Source organism: Sturnira hondurensis, unplaced genomic scaffold (genome assembly GCF_014824575.4).
Source record: "Sturnira hondurensis isolate 20B ecotype Veracruz unplaced genomic scaffold, ASM1482457v3 Scaffold0002638, whole genome shotgun sequence".
Classification (NCBI taxonomy): domain Eukaryota; kingdom Metazoa; phylum Chordata; class Mammalia; order Chiroptera; family Phyllostomidae; genus Sturnira; species Sturnira hondurensis.
In genome coordinates, this window is record NW_028075269.1 from 307,467 (window position 1) to 334,709 (window position 27,243).

The 27,243-nt window shown below is 52.5% G+C and overlaps 2 protein-coding genes across 2 annotated transcripts; one reads left to right on the forward strand and one right to left on the reverse strand.

Annotated features, from left to right (window-relative positions):
• Window positions 1–2,291: 2,291 nt before the first annotated feature.
• TMEM86A (transmembrane protein 86A) lies at window positions 2,292–6,656 on the forward strand. Its single transcript, XM_037040364.1, has 3 exons — window positions 2,292–2,462; window positions 4,554–4,818; window positions 5,174–6,656. Exons 1-3 carry the CDS (start codon window positions 2,442–2,444, stop codon window positions 5,608–5,610), a joined length of 723 nt encoding a protein of 240 aa, XP_036896259.1. The 5' UTR covers window positions 2,292–2,441; the 3' UTR covers window positions 5,611–6,656.
• Window positions 6,657–7,881: 1,225 nt separating this feature from the next.
• On the reverse strand, window positions 7,882–27,233 carry IGSF22 (immunoglobulin superfamily member 22). Its single transcript, XM_037040363.1, has 23 exons — window positions 27,108–27,233; window positions 25,717–25,850; window positions 23,374–23,514; window positions 23,003–23,139; window positions 22,560–22,659; window positions 22,441–22,480; window positions 22,055–22,229; window positions 21,290–21,403; window positions 20,605–20,767; window positions 19,702–19,974; window positions 18,490–18,774; window positions 17,388–17,512; window positions 17,159–17,300; window positions 16,731–17,027; window positions 15,390–15,692; window positions 13,767–13,940; window positions 13,443–13,571; window positions 12,492–12,788; window positions 11,938–12,026; window positions 11,552–11,744; window positions 10,579–10,878; window positions 9,445–9,774; window positions 7,882–8,110 (listed from the first exon to the last, which is right to left on the reverse strand). Exons 2-23 carry the CDS (start codon window positions 25,823–25,825, stop codon window positions 8,040–8,042), a joined length of 3,987 nt encoding a protein of 1,328 aa, XP_036896258.1. The 5' UTR covers window positions 25,826–25,850; window positions 27,108–27,233; the 3' UTR covers window positions 7,882–8,039.
• Window positions 27,234–27,243: the final 10 nt, after the last annotated feature.

The following is a 27,243-nucleotide window of genomic DNA, read 5'->3' on the forward strand; positions in this document are numbered from 1 at the left end:
CATGTTTCATTATTTTCATCTTATTTGGATATGAGTCATTCAATGAACTGAACTTAACTTATCATTTAATTTAGCAAAATGCTAAATGGGATATTTTTTCAGTCTTTTCTGATTTGCAGGCATATGAATTAGTGTCCAAATTACCAGAAAGTTTTAGGAAACCATATTTAAGTACACATATAATATGAGGGGAGAGGGGGCAAAAGTAGGTGTATAGTTGTTCTTATGAAAAATAATACAATAATTAATAAATAATACAAGAACAAACTGTGTTTCATGCACTCATAACCATACACCTTCTTTTGCCACACCCTTTACTTAATGTTGATAACTTTAAAGAAATGCTGAACTCAAACAAGCTTTAATATCAAATATTTTTGCAGATCATGTGATTCTGAAAGTATTTGGGTTAGTTTCTATTTTTGAGAATTCTTATGTGAGTTCTTATTTGTTTACCAATTAAGTAGAGCTCTTTTACAAATTAACAATACCATCCCAAGGTAGAAAAGACCATACAACACACATGGACAGACAGACAGGCACAAACAGAGAAGTCTTAGCCTTCATCTCAAAACTACTGCCACGGTACAGGTATGGTAATGCAAAAGACAGGAAACGTTGCATCCAAACTGTGTTTCTGGCATATGGAATAAATGAAGTTTACCTACTTTGATGGTGAACACTTTGTCTTATTATTAGCTTTTGTGGAGAAAACAGGATTTATCCGTCTTTGTCCTTGTTAAGGAGAGACTTGGAGTCAGAGAACCCACGTATGGCTTACAAAACACCCCAAAATCTTGTTTCTCTTTTTTTGAATCTGGGATCATAAATGTAGGTAGGCTTTGAACTGCTTCTAGAGCCGCATTCTGACTTTGCAAAGATTTGTAATATAAGACAAATTGCTCACAAAATTATCTTAAGTGACATCATAAGTTGATCCATCTGTCTAACTACATCTTCCTAATTTGCATCTTTTTTTTTTTGGATACTTAGTTTTGTTTCAGCTTAAGGAGGATCCTCAAGGACTCCACAGATATGAGAGGTTCAGGGACAGAAAGTTAAAGTGAGGTATAGATGACATTCTGAACCAAAAGGAGGTAAGGTGTCTTGGGAGCTTTAAAAAGTCATTGCAGGATGATAAGAAGAGCAGAAGTTTAGAAGTTAAAAGGTTGCCCTGCCCTACAGATAGGTCATAAAAAGTTATTTCTGGTAGTAAGTGGGCAAGGCCCCTAACTTAAATTCCCTAAAGGAGAGGTAAAAGTTTCTCATGAGCCTGCACGGTCTTTGTTGCCTTCCGCTCAAAATAATTCACATGTGAAAGTGGCCCATTTTGGGGAGGCCTCTTCTGAATCCTTATACTGCCCTACACATGTTGGGCTTGGGAGGAACCCTAGAGATAAATCATCTATTTACATACGAGGAAATCCAGGCAAAAGTGGGGAAATGATTCACCCAATCCCACAGGTAAAGCAACAAAACTGAGACTAGATCCCAGTCCATGTGTCTGCCTATCAGTGCACCCATGTGATTCCCATGATTCTAAACACACTCACTTCCAAATATGCCTGTATCTGTAGTTGGTGTAATATCAACATTAAGATCTGCTTAAATTGTGTTTTTGGCAAAGTTAGTTCCCACTCCTTGGCGGCCTTCAGTATGCTCAGGTCTGCCTGTCCACCCACCGTTCCTGGTGCGCTCTTGTGTTTATTGCACTCGTGTCACAGCCGTGTGTGGCCTATATGTGTCTCTGTTTGAAGGTGAAAGATGTGTGTTGGTTTTGCGTCTACATACTTGTTCAGTGCCTACAAGTAATTGTGATTCTGTGTGTGCTTATGTATATGTTAGGATTATGGGTCTGTGGGCTACTGTATACCTATTTATGTGTCTCTTTTCATGTTAAAAGTCTCATGTCAGATGACCATTGTATGTCCACCTGGGTGCATGGTTGTACACAGTGAAGGCTGTGGGTTCAAGTGTGCCCAAGTGGACTGCATGTTTAAAGGCTGGAGGGAGTCTGTATTTGCTTTTTATAGCCTGGTCATGAGAAAATGTGTGTCGCCGTGAGAGCAAGACAAGAATGATTGTGTCTCACCTGACCTGGGTCATCACCCAGAAACGGATTACGTTTCGTTCTGAGGTTCTGAGACACCTTGGCGTCGCTTTCCCTGGAAGTCCCTCTGCCTTTCTTCCCCAGGGAGCCCAAGACCCGGGGGCCTGGCCGGCGTTTCCAGCCTGGCTCCGCCCCATCACCCGCTCCAGCCACCTCATTGGCCCGGTCTGCGGTGACGTAGTGAAGATAGCAGACAGAACTCCCAGCGCCCGGCGCGCGGGAGGTGCTGTCCGTCACCCCGGTCTTTGTTATCTCTGCCTCCTCACCTGGCCACAAGCACGTCTTGGCTGCTGTAGCCCAGAGCAGGGTGCCAGCCGCCGCTGCCGCCGCCATGGTGTCCCCGGTCACCGTGGTGAGTGAATGAGCAAGCGAGCGAGCCAATGTTGTGCTCTGCCGGAGCCTACCGGCCTGGGGAATGCATCGCAGCAGGCCAAGGCACTGGGGGCCGAGGAAGGGCAGGGGGTCCCGCAGCGGCCGCGTACCTTGGCGGGAGGCGATCGCTGTCAGGGCCTCCCGGCTCTCCAGACCCACGGCGCCCTTCCTCCGCGGGGGCCCCCCGCTGGTCCGTGGCAGGGAGGGACACAGAGGGCACATGACTCCGGAGGGTGACTTTGTTGATGTGTGTGTGTGTGGCGCGGGTTGGTGGGGATTGCTGTAGAGGACAGGAAGGGTACAGGATCCTACTGCCGAGTTCTGCGTGGAGGCGTGGGAAAGGGCGAGGGAAGGTAGGAGGATGACTGGGCCCTCCTGGGAGCCCTGTTCCAGATTTGTTTCCTCCCCTTCCTCATTTTATAAACAAGTCTGGAGCGGTGGTGGACGGGACACTCGTGAGTCTCAGCATCCTTGGTAACACGCTGGAGGAAGTGGGGTCATTCTCTATTGACACCTCTTCCTGTTTCGACTTTTTCAGCTCTATCCTTTGTCTCTTTTCCCACCTTTCCTGTAGTGCTGGGTTCTCTGTGACTGTCAAAGGGTCCCCAGCTACTACTGCCTATTTCTTCCAGGAACTATGGCGCTGGGGGAGGGGTATGGAGCAGATGTTGGTACTTCCGGGGGCTGGCAGGTGGATGCTGAGAAGTCCTGGGGACAGTGTGGGCTGTGCATCTCCCTCAGGCTCCTCCTGTGCCTGTGCCCTGCCCTGTCCAGCCTGGATGGGGGCATCTCCAGAGGAGGGGCTTAGTCATCTCTTCTCCCAGCTCTCACCCCGGCAGAGCACAGGCAGGCTTAGCCCCTGGACCCACCCATCTTCCTCTTCCCAACCTTCTTCACCACCGACTGATCAGTCCCCAGGTAAACTGGTGGTCTGGGTATCTGAGTGTGTCCCTGAGCCCTGTGCTGGACAGCTCACCCAGTCAGGCACAGTCACTTTGGGCAGAGTGTGGGTATACAGGGCACCTCAGCTTCTCCGAATGAGTCTAAGAGACTGTACCAGAAACCCAAGGAAAGAAGTTTCAGGGGATCTTATGTTCAGAATATCTACAGCAGCTCCATCCCTCAGCTTGGAGAGAGCCTTTGGTGACCTTGGATACAACCTTTCTCTAGCTGCCCTCCCCCACTTAATCCGGCTGAGACCTAGTCAGCTGCTCTAACTTCCCTCTCTTAGTTCCCCATCTCCTCCCAGTCTCTGCTGGCTTTGGATCAAAAGCCAGGAAGAGAACCCCCACCCCTTCCTGCCTCTCTCTCTGATGTGTCTTGAGTTGCTCTTGTCTGGGAAATGAGATTGACACCCACCACCAACCTTCAGATCCCTGAAATTGCTGGTGTTTCAGGGACAACTTGTGGGGTCCATTTCTCTAGCCAGTATCCCTATCTACTCTCTTTGCTCAGGATGGTTGCCTTTACCCTGGAGCAGCTGGAATGGAGGCTTAGGAGCAGACTGGCTGAGAGAGAGCCTGTGGGGCTTGAGGTGGTTGGCAGTGCACCACCTCACACATTCCTGGCAGTCACCTGGTGTTGCCAGGGCCCTAAGTCTGTGCCCTGGCCCCACTGCTGAAGATCACGAGTTGGCCAGTTGTGGTGTCTCTGTGGTTTCCTGATGACTGCACTCCATTCAGACAGCTGAGGGCTGATGCTGGCAGACAGGGGCCAAAGAGGCTTTGGGGAGGGAAAAGGAGGGGGGAAGGAGGGGACATTATCCCAAGGACTGTTTGCTCCTAGTGACCATTCTGGTCCTGCCCCAGGGCCAAGAATGGATATGGCCAGGCGGAATTGTGGAGCCCTTCTCCTTCCTAAGGAACTAAGCCTCAGGGTAGTGATGGGCTTGTTCACATTCTGCTGGTTGATCAGGAAAGGCCAAACTGATCTCTTTGTGTCAATCCTCCCCATCCGGGAGGCGGGCCTGTCTCTGGGGTGAGTGTCTGGGCTGAAGATGCTGGCTTGGAGCTCTCCTATGGCCTTTTGAACTCCCAAGCTCTGAGTGCTGCCCTTGTCCTGTGTCCTCCAGGTGAAGAGTGAGGGACCCAAGCTGGTGCCCTTCTTCAAGGCCACCTGTGTGTATTTTGTGCTCTGGCTGCCCTCGTCTAGTCCATCTTGGTTCAGCGCCCTCATCAAGTGCCTGCCCGTCTTCTGCCTTTGGCTCTTCCTTCTGGCCCATGGTCTAGGATTCCTGCTGGCCCGCCCCAGTGCTGTCCGCATCTTTGTGGGGCTCGTCTTCTCTGCCCTAGGTGATGCCCTCCTCATCTGGCAGGACCAGGGCTACTTTGTGCACGGTCAGTTGCTGCAGTAGCTACCTGGGAGGAATCCTGGGGTTGGGGGCTAGAGAGTCCTGGAGGGTCAGGGATTTGGGGGCTTTTGAACAAGAATATTGGGGATCTGAGGGGCTCTCAGACCAATGACTGTGGGGCCCCAGTTGGAGGATGACTTTGCTAGTGATCTGGTGATCACGTCTGAACGTCCTCAGAGGAGTTAGGGTCGGGAGGGGGGAGTCTTTGTGGATTTCTTCCCACCCTTCTTCTTCCCAATACACAGCTCCTGGGTTATCCCAAGTACTCCCACCCCCAGCCCCTCTTACTCATTGCTCCCCTGAGCCTGCCCTCAGCACCCATTCCTTTCTCTCACTCCCAGGTCTACTGATGTTTGCTGTGGCCCACATGCTCTACGCCTCAGCCTTTGGCATGCGGCCACTGGCTCTTCGGACAGGCCTGGTGATGGCAGTGCTGGCGAGCCTGTTCTATGGCTTCCTCTACCCGGGCCTCTCAGGTGCCTTCACCTACTCGGTGGGGGCCTATGTGGCCCTTATCAGTTTCATGGGCTGGCGGGCTGTGGCAGGGCTACGGTGGGGTGAAGCAGCCTGGCGCTGGACTGAGCTGGCAGCGTGCAGTGGCGCAGTGCTGTTTATCATCTCGGACATGATCATCGCTGTCGACAAATTCTGCTTCCCCGTGCCCTACTCGCAGGCACTCATCATGTCCACCTACTATGCTGCCCAGATGTTCATTGCCCTGTCAGCTGTCGAGAGCCGGGAGCCGGTGGAAGACTACAGACTGAGCAAGGCCAACTGAGGGGCTAGGGTCTGGTCACCCCTCTCTCCTCCTGGGACTGGGATCCAGAACCAGGGAACCTGCAAGAGGAGTTTCAGGATGGCTGGAGTTTCAGCCTGAGGCAGCAGGTGCCGCCTGGGAAATGCACACGTTTGAGGGGGTGAGCAGGAATGGATCTCTCCAGCGAAGCTAGTGCTCCAGGACAACGCTCAGAGCTAAAAAGAACTGGACCAACGCTCCTTGCTGGAGCCAGAAGTAGACATCTCCTCAACGCTACCCCATCGGGATTGTCAGATCCTTCTGGGGCTGTGACGGTGCTCAGCTTGTTGACCTCCCCACCCCTTCTACTAGATGGGAGAGTCCGGCTCCCTCCCTCCCACTCTTTCTGATTTGTGCAGAGTGGCAGGGGAGGGAGAAATCTGTGCCAGGGCTCGAAGCCCTCTTCGAAGGCCCCAAGTTGGGAAGATTGGATAGGGGTGGAGTCTCCCTTTCCCTCATCTATTCTTATTACTTGAACAATCTCAGTTTCTATGGATGGGTGGAAAGGTGTCTGTCCAGGTAGGGAAGAGGGGACTTCTTTGGCCGGGGAGCTTGGGTGTTAAGGATTCAGGTTGGTCCCCTCTCTCTCAAAGGTCAGCCCAGAGCTCAGGCCCCACACTGTCACCCTCAGACCCTGCCCCCAGGGCTGGGTGAACCACGCCAAAGGAAGGGGCCAGCCTGAGCGTTCTGTGTATGTGCAATCTGTCTCCCAGCCTGTGTCTTCCTCTGCCATCTGTGTCTGTTCTGCTGTCTGTTAAAATCTTATAGGGAGAGGCCTCAGGGAGCTGTTGAAGGGGTGCTGAGCCTGGCTCAGAGAGCTGGGAACCCCCCACGCCCAACCCCCTCCCCACCGGCTTTCCTCCCTGCCACTCCTGCACTGGTAGCAAGGGTGGGGTGGCTCCAGTGACATTCTAGGGTCATAAGACCCGAGGCACATTCAATGCAAGGTGAGCAAAGATGGGACAATTCTGTCCTTTACTGTTCGTATGAAAAAATAAAAATAAAAATAAAAACCAAGGGGTATTGACTCCCTGCTAGTCTGTCTGTGTGGCACATGCCCGTCCTGGAGAGCAGGGTGGAGGAGCATGGAGCCAGGGGCCCTGGGTGTCCTCGCAGCCTGGGTCACAGTACTGGCCAGTGCATCCTGGTGCCAGGCCAGCTCCCTGGCTTCAGTAACATCACTGGTTGGAATGGGTCTTACTTCCCCGGTCACGTGTGTGGGTGAGGATGTAGTGGTATTCGGGGGGGAGGGTGGGGGATGGGTGGTATTTGTCACCATCCAAACTTGTCCTTGATGCCCTCGCCTGTGCATGGGTGCCCAGCACCTTTGGTGACCCTTAGTTGCCCAGTGTCCTGCTGCCCACTTCCTCCCCACCTCACCCCAGCCCTGCTGCCCGCTCCGAAACGATCCAGATTCCCTTCGACCATCTTCTCTCTTCTTAGACTCGGGCTCAGTTGAACAGCTGGGAGGAATGGAATTAGACGGGGTGACTCATACTTCTGATGTGAAGCCCTGGCAGAATAATGTGTCCCCCACACTCCAGGGACATTTGCATCTTAATAGGCAATGCTCTGACCCAGAATTCTAAAGGGAAGCCTTGGGTGGTGTTGAATACACCATTAGTGGAGGGGTTGAACAGTTGTGGGGGTACAATAGAGGGCAACTCAAGTCCCTTGTGGGTGTTAGATGAATCAGTGACTTTCCACAAAGGTTTTTTACAGAAATCTCTGGTGGGAGATAGCAAAAGAATAAGTGGAGGAGGGAGGCTCAAAGCCTGTTGTCCTTGTTTCAAGCCTTGCAGCTTCTTCCTAAGGTTTTTTAAAGGAAGGACTCCACTGCCAACCCATAAGTTTGAAACCTAGAGCTGGATGAGTAATTCTTTCTAGCTCTGAGATGCTCTTGTTCTCAAAGAGTGGGAAGCCTGGACACTAAAGAGGCAAGGTCCCGATTCCTTTAAACCCCAGAACTCTGATGATGGACCTACCTGGTGTGAAGAAATGGGAGGGAGTGGGATGGGGAGAAGGATGAATCAGGCAAGACTTGCCCACCTAAACCCTGAGAGGATGGGAGGGTACAATGTAGCCACAGAGGAGAGGGAGGCAAAGACCCAGTCAAAAGGGGGGTTGGTCACTGTCTACGTGGGTGGGTTTGGACCAGGCTCTCAGCAGCCTCGGTGCAGCCCCATTCCACCTCCACTTCCACCTCCGTGGTCCCTGATGTACACCAGCTGTACACCATCCTGAGGAACGGGAAAGGGTGAGTTTGGTTAGTTTATTGTCCTGTCCCTTCACTGAATGTTTACATTGACACGTGCCAGAGAGCAAACTGGGCTTCCCTTACTGGGGCCATGCAGAGGACAGGCCAAGAGGCCCCACATCACAACATCCTGGTGCCCGGACTGGGCTGGTGCTCACATAAGGTACTTTGATTTCTTCTGTAGACTCTCGGTGACTGATGCTAAAATTGACTTGTCATCTTTGTCTGAAAGAACAAAGCAAGTATTTGTTAGTTTAGTGATGTCACTGGCAATGGAACCTCCATGTTGCTGGACTTGTAGTTACTGTGCAGGAACCAGGGGTTGGACCCTGCCTGGGACCCTCAATTCTTCCCTGGGGTGGGCCCCAGCTCCAATCTCCCAAGGCCAGCTGAATGTGTGTAGCCAAGAGCTGCCAGTTATTCAGCACTTAGTATCTGCCAGGCACTTCCATGCGCTATCTCATGTAAGCCTAAGAAGTGGAGGAGGAAGTAGGCTCAGAGTGGCTTTCCAAGGTCACGGGGCTGGTCAGCAGTGAAGCCAGGGCCCTGGGTCCATGGGCTTACAGCCGGAATGGAGTCATCAGGAGTCTCTCCAGGTGTGGTGTGAAAGCTTAGTATCCCCCACTGTGCCTTCCCTGGTCTAGTTTTGTCATACGGTTCAGCAGCCACTCTGAAGGGACCACCTCAGTGTGCCAGGCACTTAGCTGACTTTCCTTGTGGATGCCTTTTTCTTGTGGTCTTTTCCCCAAGGAAAAGGCATCTCTAACAGGATGAAAAAGGTCCGTAACCATGGAGACCACGGGTACCGGTGGAATGCCATGGAGAGGTCAGGGAGTGGCGGATGAAGCTGGAGAGGTAGTTGAGGTGGGGGAGGAGCCTCAGTTGGTTGGGGTTTTATCAAGAGCATAGTGGGAAAGCCAGGGGGGAGTTTAGTTAGAGGGAACCAGGCAGTCAGCTTTGCCAGAGAGTTCATGCTCCTAGCTGTGTAGCTGTGAAGACAGTAGACTGTGAAGGAAGGAATGAGGTATTTCCCTACATGTATGCACAGGACCAGAAACATGGCACACACGTGCGGAGGGAGGGTCTCCACTAGTTAGTTCCCTTTGGTCCTCCCCCATTTGTGCCTCTCCTCTGTCCTTGTACCAGGCCAGTGGTTTTCGATCTTGAATCACTTGCAAACATTTGTCACCTAAAGATTCCTTCCAGGACCCTGCCAGAGAGATGTGATTGGTGAGTCTGTTTTAGGCCTGTTCAGTGTCTTTTTCCAGTCAAATCTAGGCCTACCAGGGTTTGCAAACCCGTCTGCCGAGTGTTTGCAAGCTCCCATGTCTGCAGTGGCCAGGTACCTAACAAATGACATTGAGGGTGGAGACTGGCACCGATTGTGGTTAATGTTTACACCACCTGATGGCAGGTTGAGTAAAAAACATTGCCAGCCATAGGAAGACTGTCAATAACCCACAGGATTGCCATGTTGTGCCTCTGCCCCAGGTGGGAAGCAACCCACCTCCCACCTCTACCCCAACCCCACCCCTGGCCGGGGTCCACAGCATTCTCACCATAGACGGTGAGCGTGCAGCTGCTGCGGTCCTTGCCCAGCTCGTTCTCCACCAACACACTGTACTCGCCACTGTCCTTGAGTGTGCAGGTTGGGATGACAATTGTGCAGACGCCACTGGTGGAGTTGTACCAGAACTTGGAGTTGGCTGTGATGTTAACATCCCCCTTGTAGAGGGTCACCGTGGGCCGTGGATTCCCAAGGAAGGCACAGGTCATGGTGCAGTCTTGGCCACGCAGCACCTTGTGTGGTTTCAGCGGAGTCAGGAAGCGTGGCGCGTGGCGCCAGTCCTTCAGCTGGTACGGCTTCAGCTTGGAGCTCAGGTCCTCAACTGTGCGTGGGATGCAGAGGCTGTGAACACCGCCAGGGCCCTACCCACCACTCACCGCCTCAGAGTGCTGAAGGCACCCCTGAGACCTGGCTCATGGAATCCCCATGACCTGGGTTAGAGTCCCACATGCCACCAACTCTGGGGACTGGCTTTTTACCCCTTCCTAAAGTTCCCCTTCCACCACCCTCCCACTCCTTTGCCACTTTGGGGTTACACAACCTAAGCCAGGTCTGCAGGGTTTTCTGCTTCTCCAGGCCCTGGAGTTGTTGTTCTAGATTTTCTTCCCAGAGCGGAGCTGTTACCTTGCTTTTAATACCCTTCCAAGCTTTCCTCCATGCCATCCCAGCCCCGAGGGGGGTCAGCGCTCTCCTATTTAGCCCTGAATTTCACATTTCCTGACACTATCCCTACCCTTAAGCCCTCCTCTCCTCTGTTGCTGGGCTTCATGCCCACTCCCTACTCTTTGAAGACCCTTGCAGTCCTCACCCCCTTTAGCCCCTGGGCTCACGGAGGACCGCTCTCAGCATTACACCCCCACCCCTCCCTCTGGCCCAACACTGTGCCACCCAGTCCCCAAGGACACCTCCCACCTCCACCTTAGTCCCAACCCTCAGTATTCCTCAGAGGTGACTTCTGCTCTAGGCTTCCTGACATTGACTTCTCTGTTCCTCTTCCCAACATTCCCCTCCTACCTCAACGGTTCTCTGATTTTACCTCACATCCTGGGTCCTCCTTTCGACTCCTCTGTCATCTCCAGCATCAGAGATCTTAGATGTAACCTGAACCCCCAGTACCCTGACTCACTCTTGTCCTTGTTGACGTGCCAAGTATCCTTGGAGTCCAGCGGGTCACTGTCACCGATTTCGTTCCGGGCCAACACTCGGAAGTAGTACTTCCTGCCAGGAAGCAGCCCGGTCACCGTGTACTTGTTGCTGAAGACGCGCTCTGCTGCGGTGAACCAGGTGGCGGTGCTGGCATCTCGCTTCAGGATGACGTAGTGGGCTTCCCCGTCCTCCTGTACGTCGGGGCTGTGGTTCCAGGTCAGGGTCACCGTGTTGGGAACCTCCTCAAACAGCTTCAGGTTTGTGGGAGGCCGTGGAAAATCTGAAACAGAGGGTCCCTCAGCCACCCTGGGGAGCCTCCGGGGCTGTGCCCCCACCCCTGCCACCTGCCAAGGCCTTTGAGTCTTAGGTAGCTGGTGGCTTGGAGTCAGAAAGATTTGTTTCTGAAGTGCAGCCCTGCCATTTACTAACCCTGTGAACTTGGCAAATTACTTACTTGTCTAAGATTTAATCCCTCATTTGCAAAGTAAGGCTAAGAATAACTATCAGAGGGTTGTTGTAGACCACTGGGCATAGAGTAACTGTTCAGCAGAAGTTCATCCCTTCGCCACTTGGGGGTTGAGGGCTTTATTTAAAGCTTCCAGCCCTCTGTAAGAGGTTGCCCCAATTTTTAACGGATTATCTTCCTCTGTCCCTCCTTCCTGTCACCCATTCTCTACTCTGAACATGTCCTGGAGCTCACTAGATAAGACTGCAGGAACTGAACTGAGGGCTTGGTCCAAGTTCAATGCCCCTGGGGCTTCAGGACAGTGAGAAAAAACTGAAACTACCCTCCCCGTTAAGGCAAAGGCTGATGAAGTCTTACTTTGAGGGGCCAAAGAAGCCTTCACTACCGGAAGGCATGACTTTCTAGTGGTAGAACTCAAGCAGCAATGGGAACTGTATTTGGGGGAGTGTGCAGTGACGCTCCCTGAAGCCTCTGCCCACTGTCATACCTGCCACTCGTACATGGATGTCATAGTGTGCCTCTCCGAACTCATTCTGGAGCAAGATGCGGTACACCCCCGAGTCGGAGCGCTTGGTGCTGTTGATGAGGAACTGGGAGTGGTTTTTGCCCTTGGTGATGGTTTCCCTGCCCTTGGTAGGGACGCCATCTTTCTGCCAGATCACGTTGGGGGGTGGTGAGCCCTGGTAGGGACAGAAATGGCTTCAGGGGTCATGCAGGGGGTTTCGGGGACAGGCTCTTCCCCAGTGTTGAGGAATCTCCTGCCAGGCTCTGGTGTCAGGCGTCTGGCAAGGGGCAGAGGCAGAGGCTGTGAGAGCTACAGTTGTCATCTTGGTTGAAGGTGGGCACCTGAGGCCAGGGGCAGGAATGACTCACAGAGAAGGCAGCATGGATGCAGAGGGCTGTCCCCGCACGAACCACCATGTGACTCTTCAGCCGGGCACTGAGGTCAAACTTGGGCGCAGCTGAGATGGAGGAGAGAGAGGCTGGGCATGGACCTCTCTTTCCAGAAGACCCAGTTTTAAGCCTCCCCTCCAAAGCCTTTCCCAGCCTCTCCTCCTTCATGGCCCTGTTATAGGCCATACAGACGTCTAACAGCCCTGCATCACCATGACACACTTTTTTCCTCCTCCGTCTCCCTCTAATAATATGTAAGACCCTTGAGGGCAGGTTGAGTATCTTCCTTGTTTCTGTATCCCCCACACCTCCTTTGGTATGAGGTGGATACTATTTGGTACATAATGACTTTGGGGGGGGGGCAGGGAGGGAAGCCCCTAAGGTCACCCCGGCTCTGTCCAGGCACAGTAAGTGTGGATGACTTTTTCTCGATCGCAGCATGGCCCCATTTTCCCCTGTGTAATGCGGTTCCAGAGAGAAGATTTGCAAGCCAGGACACAGGGGCCTGCAGCCCCAGCCCTCTGCATCCTCACCTGGTGGTGGCATGGCTCGGACCCCCTCGTCCAGCTCCACGGGCTCCCCAACCCCAGCCTCATTCACAGCCCGGATGCGGAAGAAGTATTTCTGCCTCTCGGTGAGGCCTCCCACCGTGTAGCAGGTGCCTGAGATGGGGATCTTTGTGCACTTGGACCACTCCTTGGTGTCTTCAGCCCGCATCTCCAGGATGTAGCCAGAGGGAGGGTCGCCCTCTGCAGGCTCCCGCCAGGCCAGGGAGATGCTGGAGTTGGAGGAGTCCGACACACGCAGGCCCTGCACCAGGCCTGGGGGTTCTAGGGAGAAAGACACATCCGGTCAGCCCCCAAACTCTTCCCCATTCAGCCCTATGCCAGTGCCCACACTCAACAGCCCTGAAACCTAACTTCACAGCTTCGATTGCCAACTCCCCCAGTTCACACCCTCCCCTCAATACCTGGCCTTGTGCACTCAACAACCTCCAAATACAATTCTCTCACTGACCTAACACTTTCACCCTTGAAGTCAGTATCCTCAAAATTCAACCTATCTACACATCCAACTCCCTGTATTCAAAACCCCAACTTTAACCCATCCATCTCCACCACATCCATTCACCTGCAGTACGCCACCCCCATTCCTAAACTCAGCGCCCTCCCAACTGTCTACCAAGCACCCCTACTTCATTCTCAGCCACACTTCGACTCCCTCACCTGATACCAGAAATACTCAGAGTTTAATAAAAAACTTTTTTCCCAACCTGCCTCTTAACCTGGTTCTCAATCTTTATTTGCTGGCTTTCTTATGCGTCTGAATTCTGTTCTGCCAGTAGGCTGGCAGCTTCCAGAAAGTGAAGCCTTTTTGATACCCCCCCCACCCCTTGTTAGACTTTCCCAGAGAAGAAATCCTCTCTCTCCACCGTGAATGGGCTAACTCCACGATGTGTAGTGGCCCTGTGGCCCCACACTCACTGACAGGGTCTTTGGCCACCACTGAGTTGGATGGCATGCTGGGATGTCCAGGGCCGGCCTTGTTCACAGCTATAACTCTGAATTCATATTCCGTATCTTCCAGGAGACCATCCACTGTGCACTTGGTGCCTGAAATGGGAATTTGAGGGGCCACAAGGCCGGGAGGTCCACAGGGTAAGAGGGCATGAAAGAGGGGGTCATGGGATCCTGTTAAAATTTCCAAATGAGCTGGGGGAGGCAGTATGCTCAGAGTAGCGAGGGTACCAGGTCCACCCAGCGAAACCTCCCTGAGTTCCTCCTGGGCCCCTGTCCCAAGGAGCTCACCCTGGATGGGGTCCTTGTTGAATGGCACCCACAGGTTACTGCCTTTCTTCCTCCGTTCCACAATGTAGCCCAGCACTGGGGCTCCCCCGTCCTGGGTGGGGGCGTTCCATGTGATGGTCACGGCCTCCTTGGTCACATCAGTCACTTGAGGCTGGGAGGCAAGGCCAGGGGGCTCTTTCAGGGATGGAGAGAGGGCAGAGGTTAGGAGGGAGGCATATGGACTATTGCCCACCCTCCTGCTGACCTCTGGTGCTCTCCTAGAAAAACAAAACAAAACCTTGAACCCCTGATTCTTAACACTGGCTGCACACTAATATGAAGCAGGAGGTTAAAAAAGCAAATATAAAAAATGGACAATAAAATGGCAATAAATATGTACCTGTCAACAATTGAATCTAAAAAACGAAATGAGAAAAAAACCAAGCAGGACAGGAACCGACTCACAGATACAGAGAACATTTCGATGGTTGCCAGATGGGAGGCGGAACAGGGGATGGGTGAAAAGGTGAAGGGATTAGGAAGCACGAATCAGTGGTTACAGAACAATCATGGGGGTGTAAACTACAGCAGAGGGAACATAGCCAACAACAGTCTAAAGGCCGTGAGTGGTGTCGGATGGGTGGGAGATTAGTAAGAGATCAGGACGATCGCTTACTAAGTTGTGTAATGTCTAGTCACTGGGATGCACGCTCAAAACTAATATAATGATGTATGTCAAATGTAACTGAAAATAAAATACATATTTTTAAAAACACATGATTCTTAACTCTGTCTGCACATTAATATGAAGTGGGAAGAAAAAAAGGAACAAACCACCACCAATCACTAGTGTCGAGGTCCTACCTCCAGACATTTTAATTTAATTGGCCTGGGGTGGAGGCCAGGCACCAGCATTTTATTTTATTTTATTTATTTGTCTTTAGAGGGGAAGGGAAGGACAGAAATATCAATGTATGGTTGCCTCTCGTGAGTTCCCTGCTGGGAACTGGCCTGCAGCCCAGGCATGTGCCCTGACTGGGAATCGAACCGTGATCGTGGGGTTCGCAGGCCCACGCGCCATCCACTGAGCTACACCAGCCAGGGCTTAGCATTTTAAAAAACACTTCAGGTGATTCTAATGTGTGGCCAAGATTGAGCACCACTGACTGAACCTGTGTCACCCCCAACGTCCCAGTTCTTTAGGTATTGTCTTGATACATTGGGACATGGAGATCAGCTAGAAGGGTAGCAAGTAATTAATTACTAATCAGGACAGATGTTGATGCTGTCAAGGATTCTCTTTGGAAAAAAACTTCCCATGGATAAGGTATTCTCTAGCATGCAAAGTTATCTCTAAAGTGACGTCCCTGTCACTCAGCCTCGGGGTGATTTCTGGAACGAGAAACACGTGGAGTCCGAACTGTGCGCAGTGTTGGACATACACACAGAAGTATGCCATGCGTGTGCTTTGATGGGAAAAAGCTGAGAACTCTGCCCCCCCCCCCCCCAGCGATATTTGGATCTTACTCCAGAACCCATCTGTCTCACAGGGTGGCTTGAGAAATGAACCTGTGGAATTCCCCACAGACCAGCATTCCTGTCTGGCTAAAGGGCCCCATCCTGACCTCTGAGCTCCCCACTAACCAATGGGATTTCCTGCAAACACTTCATCTGTCTCCAGAGGGTCGCTCACTCCTTCCGAATTGACGGCTAGGATACGAAACTGGTAGGCTTTTCCCTCTTCCACTTTGTTAGTGGAGAACTTGGTGACTTTGCCGTCCACTTCGCCCACTTTGATCCAGGACTTCTTGCCGACCGCTCTCCGCTCCACGATGAACTGTGTCACGGGCCGCCCACCATTGTCCTTCGGCGCCTTCCACTTCATGTGCACACAGTCGCCGGACAGCTCCAGGAACTCCACGCGGCCCTGGGGAGGCTTGGGGCGGTCTGAGGACGGAGGACGGGAATCAGGATGGAGCTTTGGAGTCAAGGGTCAGAGGTCCAGCCGGACTGGAACGCAGCTAGATTCTGCACTTTTGGGATCCCTCGCCCTTCCCTGTGTCCACTGCCTCTCCTTCTAAGACGTATCCAGAGTTTGATCCTTGTTCCCCGAGACTCCTGCCTGCCTAGGAGTGGGTGGACTAAAGACCCGAGGGGCTTGGCAGATCTCCCCCTCTTCGGAGTTTCCAGAACACTCGTGTTCTCTGGCATTACAGTCTGCCTTCTTTTACAATTAGCTGTCTACCAGCTTCTGTTCCTTTGGGGCTGAGGGACTGCTGGGGATACTTCACCTCTGTGTCCTGAGGACACAGAGGAGGTGCTAAGTCTTGCTGCTAAATTGAACCGAAATCCAAACCTGCCACAGCTGGGTGGAGACGCAGGCGGAGGAGGTGGTGATGGTGTGTGTGTGCCGCACAGGGAACGGGAGCTCACCGAGGCCAGCTTCTCGCCTCGTTCCTTAACCTTATGCTCAGGCCCATCTCAAATCCCATTCTCACCCTTCTTCCACCTTTTTCTCCAACCTCGTTTTATCCTCAACCCTGTGTCACTTCCCCTCTCTCTGTTTCACCCCCAACCCCAATGCTCTTCCCAGACAACCTCACGTCCATCCCTAAAACCTCACCTCTCTTTTACCTCATTGCTTACCATACGTCCAACCTCTCCTCCTCTCCAAGTCAGTAACAGTACTTAAGTCACATTTGAAGGCCTGTTATGTGTTATGCACTGTCCTAAGTGCTGTATTCACTTGTAATAGATACTAAAAAAAAAAAAAAGTCACCCTCTTCCACAAGAGAAACTGAAGCTTAGGAAGGTTAATTGATTCGTCCAAGGCTACCCCGTTAGGAAATGGGGCTTCTGGCCACAAAGCTAGCACTCCAATCCCTTTTTCAACCTGAACTCCAACTCTGTCTCCAGTCTTCCTCCTACCCTGGGCACTGGGCAGCGGGTGCCCCCAGCCCAGCCCAGCCAGCGCCCTGTCCTCACCCAGCACGTTGAGGTGCACGGTGGCTGTGGCTGAGCCGTGGTCATTCTTGAGCTTGAGCAGGATAAGGCCACTGTCCTCCCGCACGCAGTTGGAAATGGTGAGCAGCGCCTGGTCGTCCTTGCGCTCCATGGACACGCGTTCCTCCTCTGTCACCTCCATACCGTCCTTGTACCAAGTCACTTTGGGGAGTGGCTTTGCCCGGAAGGGCACCTTGACGTGTGCAGTGTGACCCACCTTCACAGTCACGGGGTGTGCAGCCAGGGCCTCCAGTACCGAGGGGTCAATGGTAGGAGGGTCTGCAGGGAGGGGCGGTAGGGAAGACTGGCCCAGCAGGGATAAGGGAGGCATGGAGGGGCAGAAGAGGAGCTAGGAGTGTGTGGGCGGGGCAGGTGTGGTTGGGGCTCATCTGAGTGTGAGGCAACCTTACCTGCTATGAATACTGAGGATTCGCTCTCTGCACCTTTGGCCCGGAATGTGTACTTGCCCTCGTGCTCGGGGCCCATATTGGGGAAGATGAGCTTATGCACTGCACCCTGCTTCACGATCTGCACGCCTGGCAAGTCCGTGATCTGGGGGGCGGGGCGTGGGCATGAGTGTGAGTGTATGCCCGCCGAACCCCTCCCTCCTTAGTCCCCTTCCCTAGCCCCTGCTCCAACCTCTTTGCCATCCTTCAGCCACACACCCTCCACCTTCTCGTCATTCAGTACTACGCACAGCTCGGCTGGGCTGCCGGTGGCTGCGTGCACGTCGGACATCCCGCTCTTCACTGTGGCCAGACGCTCTGGGGAGAAAGGGGGCAGGGGCTTTGGGAAAGGGCCGGTGTGCTGCGTCTGTCAAAATCAGTTATGATGAGCAGAAAGTTTGGAAATGGTCAAGGGGTGACTGGGGAATGGTAAGTGTGGGGATGGAAGTAAGTAGGTGAAGGATTCAGGGAAAGGCTGTGGCATTGGGAATTGGTAACTTGGAAGACTGGGAGATGACTAACGAGGTGGGTGGGTAGCTGATTATCACAGAATGGTCAGTCGCCACTTAGGGTGCTCAGTCAAAGAAGGGGACTAGATGGTGGGGAGACAGGTGGTTAGTGGAGTCAGGATGTTGAACTGTGGTTTTGCTGGTCTGTGGGATGCCCAGGGTTATTGGGAATCACAGGTGGTAAGGGTCAGTGGCCAATGGTCAGGGCTAGCAAGTAGGGGCTGCTCGGGGTAAGGGGTGTGGGGTGATCATGGTTTGGGGGGATAGCCAGAAGCGGGAGGTCAAGGATGAAAGAAGTCAAGGGATTTTTGGACAGAGTTTGAGAGATGGGAAGGCAGCAATTTTCAACCTTTTTCATCTCATGGAACACATAAACTAATTACCAAAATTCGGCAGCACACCAAAACCTATTTTGTGATGATCTGACAAAAGAAAATAGGTGTAATTTTGATTCATTCACACCAGGTGGCTACTGTTGTGCTGGCTGTTGTCATTTTCTTATTTGACAGTCTAAGGGACAAGAGGTCAGTGCCTCTGGCTACTCAGGTAGTACATGTTTTAAAAATTCTTGTGGCACACTGGTTGAAAATCGCTAGTCTAGGAGGTAGAGATGTTCGGGGCCTGAGAGGTCAGAGATGGTCAGAATTTGGGAGATTGGGGTGGTCAGAGTCGGGGGGCAGAAATTGATCATGGTCCGGGGGAGGGTTGGAGTGAGTAGGGGTGCAGAACAGGGAACTGTTTGGGTTGGGCGGGCGGGCGGTGGGGACTGACGGGGTGGGTGTGTACCCTCCACGGTGACCACGGCAGTACTGTAGTACTCCGTGGGGTCCCCGTCCTGCATGGCCACCACAGTGTACTCGCCACTGTCGCTGAGCTGTGCGTCCTCAATGATCAGCTCTGCCCGCTTGCCCTCGTGGTTCATGCTGTACTTGGTGCCACGTGACAGCAGCTGCCCATCCTTCTTCCAGCGCAGGGTCACGTCCTTGGATGTCAGCTCACACTCAAGGCATGCCCGGCTCCTCTCTTTCACGCGCACATTCTTGAGGGTGCTCACAAACTTGATGGGGATGCCTGCAGACAGAGAAACATTGGGCCTGCCCCCAACCTCCTACATGCTTTCCTGCAGCTACATGCTGCTCTGCTCCTCTTATTGGCCATAGAAGATGCAGGGACTGGTGACGTGGAGTGCGTTGGCGTGCAACACGTGCTCCCGGCACATGGCAGGGAGAGCCCCGGCTCTGCCCCTTACTTCCGGCTGACTGCATGCAATGCATTCATTCTCTGAAGTCTCACTGTCCTCTTTTGTAAAGTGGAATAAATGCCCCCTTGTAACCCCAGCCATAATTGCATTGTCTGTCTGGTGTCTGAGTCTTTACACATGCCATTCCGTCTGCGGAGAATGTCCTCTCTTCTCCCCGCTCCCCTGGAGGCTGAACTACTTTTTGTTCTTCTTGGTAAAGCTTGACCACCCCCTCATCATATTCTTCCTGACGTTGCCACGGGTGCCTCTTCTTTAGGTTCCTACAGCTTCTGTGTCTCCCTCCATCACAGTAGTGATGGCTCTACGTCACATGTGTCAAGTGTGGTGCACCTGTGAGACATGTTTCTTGGTGTACCCACCATCATGTGCGATTCCCAAATGGATTATAAGAATATAAATAGTCAAGAGTGATGTGTTGTAACATATGATATCAGCGCCATAAAAGCTAATAATTTCTCAGCTCATGATTTCCCAGCTGACAACAAGACCCTCGTGTATCCTGACTTCCTGCTGAAGAACTTCTGTTCAGGTTCCATTTCCACATGTGCCTTTCCAGCCAGACTGGAGTCAGTGGAAAGGTGAGCCCTTTTTCTTTCTGGTACCCATCCCAGGGCCTCGCCAAGAGAAGATGGGTGGGTGTGGTAGATGGACGGATGGGTGGGTGGATGGATGACTGCCCATATGGAGGTTACTGTGGCCTGAAGCCCACCCACTGCAGAACTGGCTCAACCACTCACGGTCAATAGTGAGCTGGGCCTTCTGTACCAGGTCCCCTGCCTCCACAGAGAATTCGCCGCTGTCACTGAGTCTGGCATCCTTAATCTTAAGTGTGTGGGTCAGACCATCCTCAGACACTGTGATTTCATACTTTTCATCCCTCTTCAGCTCCTTCCCATTGAACTTCCACACAAAATTAGGTACTTTCTTGGAGAGGCGGATCTCAAATACTGCTGTCTGGCGCTCTGTCACCTTCACTGGCTTCATCTCTCCCAAGAACTTCAGTGGCTCATCTGCAGCAAAAAGTAGGAGGGGCGGTCACTGGACTGCAGCCCTGTCTCTCCCGAGGACTGGGATGGAGAATGGGACACAGACAGCCAGGTGTCACCGGCCTTCTACTGCCCACAGTTGGGGAAAGTACCCTGCCTTTCATCCTGCTGGTGGATCCTGGAGTCCCCCCTCATGGTGTTTCTATGGTCTCCTCCCTATTGATTTCAACAGCAGTTTTAAAAAGCACCTGTGTAGTTTTGGATATGGGCCAGGCACTCTTTAAGCCAATGTGCACCCAGGAAGGCATCGAATTCCCACATAGGTAGATTATGCCATTATTCCCCATTTTACAGTTGGGAAAACTGAGGCAAAGAAAAGTCAAATAACTTCCCCCCAAATCACACTGTTCATAAGTGACAGAAGCTGAGATCTGAGTCCCAGAAGTTTCATTCCAGAGGTGGTGCCCTTCACCACTCTCCTGCACCCACCCGTGGGGCTTGTCTTTCTGCTCTGTGAACTCCCATCCCCACACAGGCCTTTCCTGCAGAGCCCCACAGTCCTCTTGCATTTCCCCATGGACCCCATCCTTGGCTATTCCCCCTCCTTGACCCTGACCTTGTCCTCCTGGTGCTTTCTGATGCCCACATTCATACCCAGCACTTTGAGCTCTGCAGTCATCCGTTTGTCGCCCACGTTCAGCGTGTAGAAGCCTGCATCGTTCATGTTCACGTTGGTAATGACCAGCATGTACTTGGTGCCCACCTGCTTCACATCATACTTGCCCAGGGAGTACTGGATCCTCAATGGCTCAGTATCCTGTCTCACGCAACAGATAGAAAAGTTGATTGAAGTGGTTTAGGAGACTTTCAGACAAGTCCCCAAGACTAGTCTGAGCTGGAAGGTGCCATGCCTACCTCTCGAAGGTCCTAAAACGCACCTCGAGGCCCCTAAGATCTCTCCAGCCTCATCATCCGGCTCAGTGGGATCCAGGGTCCCTGCTTTCCCTAAGGCCTGAACTCTTAATACGCATGAGGTCACTAGATGCTTTCTCTTAGGGGCACAGATCTTCAGGGACCAGGAGGGCCATCTAATCCAGCCTTTTCAGATGGGTAGACTGAGGCATAGAGTGAGGAAAGGAATGCCTCAAATTAAAGAGTAAAGTGGTAGAACAGCTAAGAATAGAGCCCAGCTTCCAGGCAGATTAAACCATACCAGCAGGCACCCCCTCAATGGGATGTAAGAGAGGACACAGGATGGGTCATGAGAGGGTCTCCAAAGGGAGGGGTGCAGAGAGGAAATGGTATAGCTGGGGTGGGCCCTGACGAGATGCTCCCCCACCTTGACCCAAGTCATCTTGGTATTGGGATCCTTCAGCTCCATGATGCAGTCAAAGGTCACTGTGCTGTCAATCTTGGTCTCTATGTCTTCCAGTGGCTTCAGAATCCGGATGGCCTGAGAGATTGTGATAGTAAAATGGCAGTGCCAGGGGCACCTGAAGCCTGCCCAGTCTGTGTCCCCAATGCTGGAGGAGCACCCCAAGGGTCTGGGGAGAAACAACTGGACTGGTGAGGCAGCTGTGCCTCTCCCTATCTCCTGCCACTGATCAGCTGGAAGATTTAGGGGGAGACAGATATGGGGGGTGGGGGAGGGGGTGAGGAAAGCACCATCGTTCACAGGACAGTCACTATGGACCTGGGCCCATTACACAGATTTTTTAATGCCAATGTGGATGCTTAATAATGACAAGCTGGTTGAGTAAATGAATGACAATACCAACACAAAAACAAATGAAAGAGGAAAGTATAATTTTCACGTGGCAGAAGAGGAAACTGAGGTTCAGAGAGATGCCCAAATTCACACAGTTAATAAGGCAGTAGAACTGGGATTTGAACCCAGGCCTGTCGGACTCCAGGTCCATGCACGTATATTAGGGAGTGGTGCAGAGAGGAGAGGCAAAAGGTAAATTGAGTTCCTTTCCTGCTTTTGCTGTAGAGCATATATGCCATTGGGTTTGTGCATGCAGCCTGGGAGACACATGGGCACTAGCACTTTGGATGAGACCCAGGCCTATCCTGCAGACCCCTGCCCCCAATGGGTACTGACCTCCACCTCTACTTTTTTCATCCCTTTGAGCTTCTTGAGCAGCCCTCGGAAGTCAGTGAAACCGTACTCCATGCAGACCTTCTCAAAGTCCTTCTTGGGCACCTTGGACAAAATCTCCAGCATCTCCTTCTCATCTGTCACCTTCTTCTGCTTTTTCTTGGGAGCAGGGGGAGCCCTGGGAGGAGGTAGGTGCCAAGCTTGGACTCAGCAACTCCCTCTGAAGACAGAGGAAGCCTCTCCTAACCTTCAGATACCCCGCGCCCCGCTCCCTGGTTTCTTGCAGCCTGGTCCATTAAATCAGAACCCTCTTGAGAGGCCTTCAGGATGCTCTAGCCTGGAGGGTGGGGGGACAGCCTCTGGGCAGAGGCGCCTCCTTCCAGCCTCACCTCTTCTTCAACATCTTTTTGAAATCCATTTTATCTTGACCTAAGGACAGAGAGAGGGGCAGGGTCAGAGAAGGGGTGTTTGGTCCTTAAGAAGGGCCAGGAGGAGGGAGCTGGCCTACCCTCTGTCACCAGCAAGGACACGGTGTAGATGGCATCTGCATGCTCATTGCTTGCAATGCACTTGTAGTTGTCAGAGTCATCTGCGGTCAGTGGCTCCAGCTGGATCAGAGTCAGGCCGTTAGTAAGGACAGGAGAGGGGACTATAGGGAGACTTTCTATGGGAAAGGAGGGCCTATTTGGGGAGATGAGGGAGGAGCTGAGTGATGGGTGCACATGTGGAGGATTGAACAGCTCCTAAGTTTGGCCCCCTGATCATTCTGGGAAAGACCCAGCTCCTAAATGGACTCTCTTATCCTGCCCCACTTCTATGGCAATGATGGCCTCTTTCCCCATATCCCAGTCTGGGGACTCGCTGTGACTCCTGTGGATTAGAAGACTCATGGCTTGCCCAGAGGAGAGAGGGACCTCGTGGGTAACTGGATTGCAGGCTCAGGCCCCGAACCTTCAGCACGTGCTCCTTGTTAATGCTGTCGTAGAACATCTTGGCAGACTCCTTGATGGGGACACCGCTTTCCCTCTTCCAGGAAATGTTGGGTTTGGGGTTTCCCTTCACCTGGGCTCGGAACACAGCTTTATCCCCTGCAGTGGGCACAGGAGGGAGGTTCAGATCTTAGCTTCTGGGTTGCACCTTCTGGCTGCTCTCTGCCTCCTTCCAGGGATCTCTCCCAGCCCAGGCAGAAGAGGGACCCCAGGCCTGGCCCTGCCCGTGTGTGTGTATTAAGGGACAGTGGAGATGGTTGTGGGGTGCCTGGGGTACTGGGGAAGACAGGGAAGTACCCAGGGACCTGAGGGGAGGAGGTGTGGACGACGCACCCTCAGGCGCAGTGACTGGATGAGGCTTCTCCACGAACTCTGGGACGCTCTCGCCTTCAGGGACGTTGGAACTCCGAGTCACCAAACTGAAGAACTCTACAGTGCTCGATGACTTCCTCGTCATGACTTCCTCTGCGGCAGCTGGCGAGAGGTCAGAATGAGCTCCAGGTGGAGCTCAGGCCGGGACTAGAAGGCTGGCCTTTTCTTGAGGGGATGGTGGGTACTTTAGGCCAGCTTGGGCAGGACTGGCTTTGGACAAGTAAGGAGGCCCATGGAGTCCGAGGGTCATTGTATTCTAGTATGGCAACCTTCAACCAACAGGGGGAGCCGACGTCTCTCCCACCCCTCAATAGTCCAGCGTTGTTTTTGAGCCAAAGACCTGAGTCCTATTTTTTCTTTTTTAGGAGACTTCTCTTTGGGGAATTTTACTTACTTTTAGAGAGAGGGGAAGGAAGGTAGGGAGAAAAAGAGGGAGAGAACCACTGATGTAAGAGAGAAACATCGACTAGTTGCCTCTCACATGCCCTCAACCAGGGATCTGGCCTGCAACCCAGGTGCGTGCCCAGACTGGGAATCAAACTGATGACCTGGAAGTTTGTGGGTGGACACCCAACCCACTGGGCCACACCAGGCAGGTCTCTTTGGGAGTTTTCTGATTTTCTGGGCTTCCCTCCTGGAAGTCCCCCAGTAGCATTAGGAGGGGCTGGCCTGCTTCTACTTGCAAGGCCTGGTAGCTAGCTAACCTCTGTTGTGGGCCTTTTCCCTGCCCTTCTGTGGGCTCAGCATTCAGTGCCATGGAGAGGTGAGGCCTGAGTGAGGGACAGGAAGCAATCCCAGTCCAGTGGGATTCTCCATCTCGGAATCTCATCATTGAAAGAACATATTCAATGTGGTAATATAATTTTATATTCAGGAAACAAAAAGTTGTTTGTTCAATATAAACTACACCACACAAAATCTTATTGGCTGGAGAGTTAATAACAATTGCTCTGAATCATAGAGTCCTTTCCTTATGTCCGGAAACTGTGCTAAGCACATTTCAGAGATTATTTTATTTAATCCTCACAGCAACCCAGTGAAGGAGGTGCCTTCATTATCCCACCAATCTGAACGACTGAGAAGAAAAACATGTGTTGAGAAGTCCTGTGGCCTGTTGTCAAATAGTGATCAGGGGTCTCAACAAGCATCAGGCAGGCTGCACCAGGCCTACGCCTGTGTTTTGTTTGACCTCTGCAATGTTTAAACAAAAAGTAGCCCTATATCTTAAAAATTGTGAGATTTGGGGGGAAAATTCAGATTTCTGGATTCTCATATTTCCACATGGTAACAACCAGTGGGAGGCGAATGTGGCCGGCCTTTAGATGGGGTGCGTCCTCTCTGATTCACCTCAGTCTTTTTCATGCATTCGTGTTCCCTGCCTGGACCCTCTTGGCCAGTGGTTTTAAACTCTGGCTGCATATGAGAACCGCTGGAGAGTTATAAAGAAAACACATACCTGGTTTAACACTTGAGTGAGACCCAGGTATTGCTATTTGTTTTCATTCCTTTTCCTCTTACCACCATACTAAGATGGCTGTAACGTGCAGCCCCCGCTAAGAATCACTCTATAATCACTTGAATTTGCAACTTCTGGTCTCAAGTTCCCGCCGTCTCTTTGCTCTGCCTCTCTGACCAGGAGGGGTTGGTATATAGTGTGTTTATCTGGCTTTGACCTCTGTGAAGAGGACTCTGAAGGACAGTCTCTCCAGGACTTTGAGGGAGGGGCAATGACTGGGAGGATGGATATTCGATATCCTGGCCCTTGGCCATCTTTTAATCACTTTTCTCTAGAGACACGACTAAAACGATCTGTTCTGCTCGGAGACCATTTCTCAGCTTTCTCTCTCTCAGGTCTGGTCCCCAAGGGCTGAGAGCCTGGAAGCTTAGGTCACTTGTTTATCTGCTCATTCTCTCTTCACTGGCAGTTCAGTCTTCTAACCCTTAAGTGGAGCAGGGTCAGCATTACTCCTGTGTAGGCAAGGTAGCAACCTCCCTAACTTCCTCTGTGCTGAAATCCTTCCATTGGAGATACAAGTGTTTACCTACAGCTCTGAGTTCCTCAAGCATTTAAGAGCTCATCGGTCACTCACACACAGCCAGGTGATGCGTTTTTCCGAAGCTGTTTTCCTGGGCTGAAGCTTTATCAAAGCACAGATTAGAAGAAGCACAGGATGGGAGAGAGTGGCTCTCGGCGTCTCGCCCTCTCGAGGGGCCCAGCAGTCACAAAGACTGAGGCCACCTGTCGGGTGGATGTGGAGGAAGGCAGACTGCCCCCTGCTGACCCCTCCTCCCCATTCCACTTGCCTCCCGTGATCTTGGTCGTCTGCGAGAAGGTCTGCACGTGGGTGGTGGAGCTGGAGAACTCCATGGACACATGCTCCTGCAGCATCTGCTTGTGGTGAATGGTTGTCATGGTGACAGCGGACGTGGGCCCTCACCTGGGAGGACAGGGAGAGGATGAGGACAGGAAGGACAAGGGAGTAGGAGGGAGATTCAGAGATGTTCATGTGCATGCGTGCATGTGTAGGGGGAGAGGCAGGTGGACATAAGGGACAGTGACAGTGCACTGGAGGGGGGGAGCAAGAAGTCAGGCAGCGAGCCTTTTCTCCCTGGCCCCTCTCATCCCTTTATATCCCACTTTCCCAGCCTGGTTACAAGGACCAATGGGCTCGTCTCTCACTGAATAGCCCCAAACCATTCAGAACTCTGGGAGAGAGGATGGAGGGCCTAGGTTTATTTGCTGAACCGAGTGGGCTGATGGCAGCTACTGACAGCTACGTGGAACTAGGGAGGCAGTGCTGGCGGTTTCATCGGAAGGACCTAGGACGAAGTCGGACCTAGGAAGGAGCCTCCTGACTAAGCCATACTGCAGCAGGCCTCGTGAGGGCGCTGTGCAGCTTCCTCCTGGGCCCTAGGGATGGGTGGGATGCTGAGACAGATGACAGCTCACCTCTACAGCTCTTCCGTTTGTGACAAAGCAAAAACAGAGGTTGAGTTTTTATCTCTTATACTTTTTTTTGAATTGGTAATTCAGTCACATAGTTAAACGGTAACACAGCATAAACATCTTTATGCAGAGGCTCCTGTCCAGTCTTGAGCCCCCACCTCCCAACCCTCCCTGGCAGGTGAGCACCGGCGGTCTCCAGGATCCTTCGTGAAAATGAGAATGGCTCTGTCCTTGTCCCCCTTTTCTACATGTAAGGCAGCTTAATATCTACACTACTCAGCCCCCGGTTCACCACGCACATCTTGGCGGTCTCTCCACACCAGTTCATGAAGTCTCCCCGATATTGTTAACAGCTACACAGCATCTCCGAGGACGCGGGCACCTACCGTCTTCGACCTGATGAGGTGGCAGCTCTTCGACTTCTGCTTTGTTCGGGAGGGACCTGACCGATGTCTGAGAGGCAGAACCTGCCCAAGGTCACTCCGACTAGAGTCCTGGCCCCCTGATGCCCCAGCCAGCGCCCTTCCAGGGGTCCAGTGCCCTTCTAGGGACCCCGAAAGCCCTGTTTTGAGCTAGGCAGTTTGAGGCTGAACTCTATCCCCTGCTCCACCTTGATGTAGCTCCGCCCATCCTGTTCCTCCCCTGGGTTCTGACACTACCTCTGTCCCAGCTCCTGCTGTCCCTCTCTGGGCTCGGAAGGTAGGTAGCAGCTCTGCCCCTTCTTGAGGGACAAGGGAGGTCTTCTTACCTTCGTGTGACCAGTCTCTCCTAACACTCAAACGCTGTGTCCACGGCTTTGGAGGGGGAGCTAGTGCCGAGGCTGCAGACTGGCCAGTCTTCTTCCTTTGCCTTAATGGTGAGGCTGCCGGTTCCTTAAATGTCTG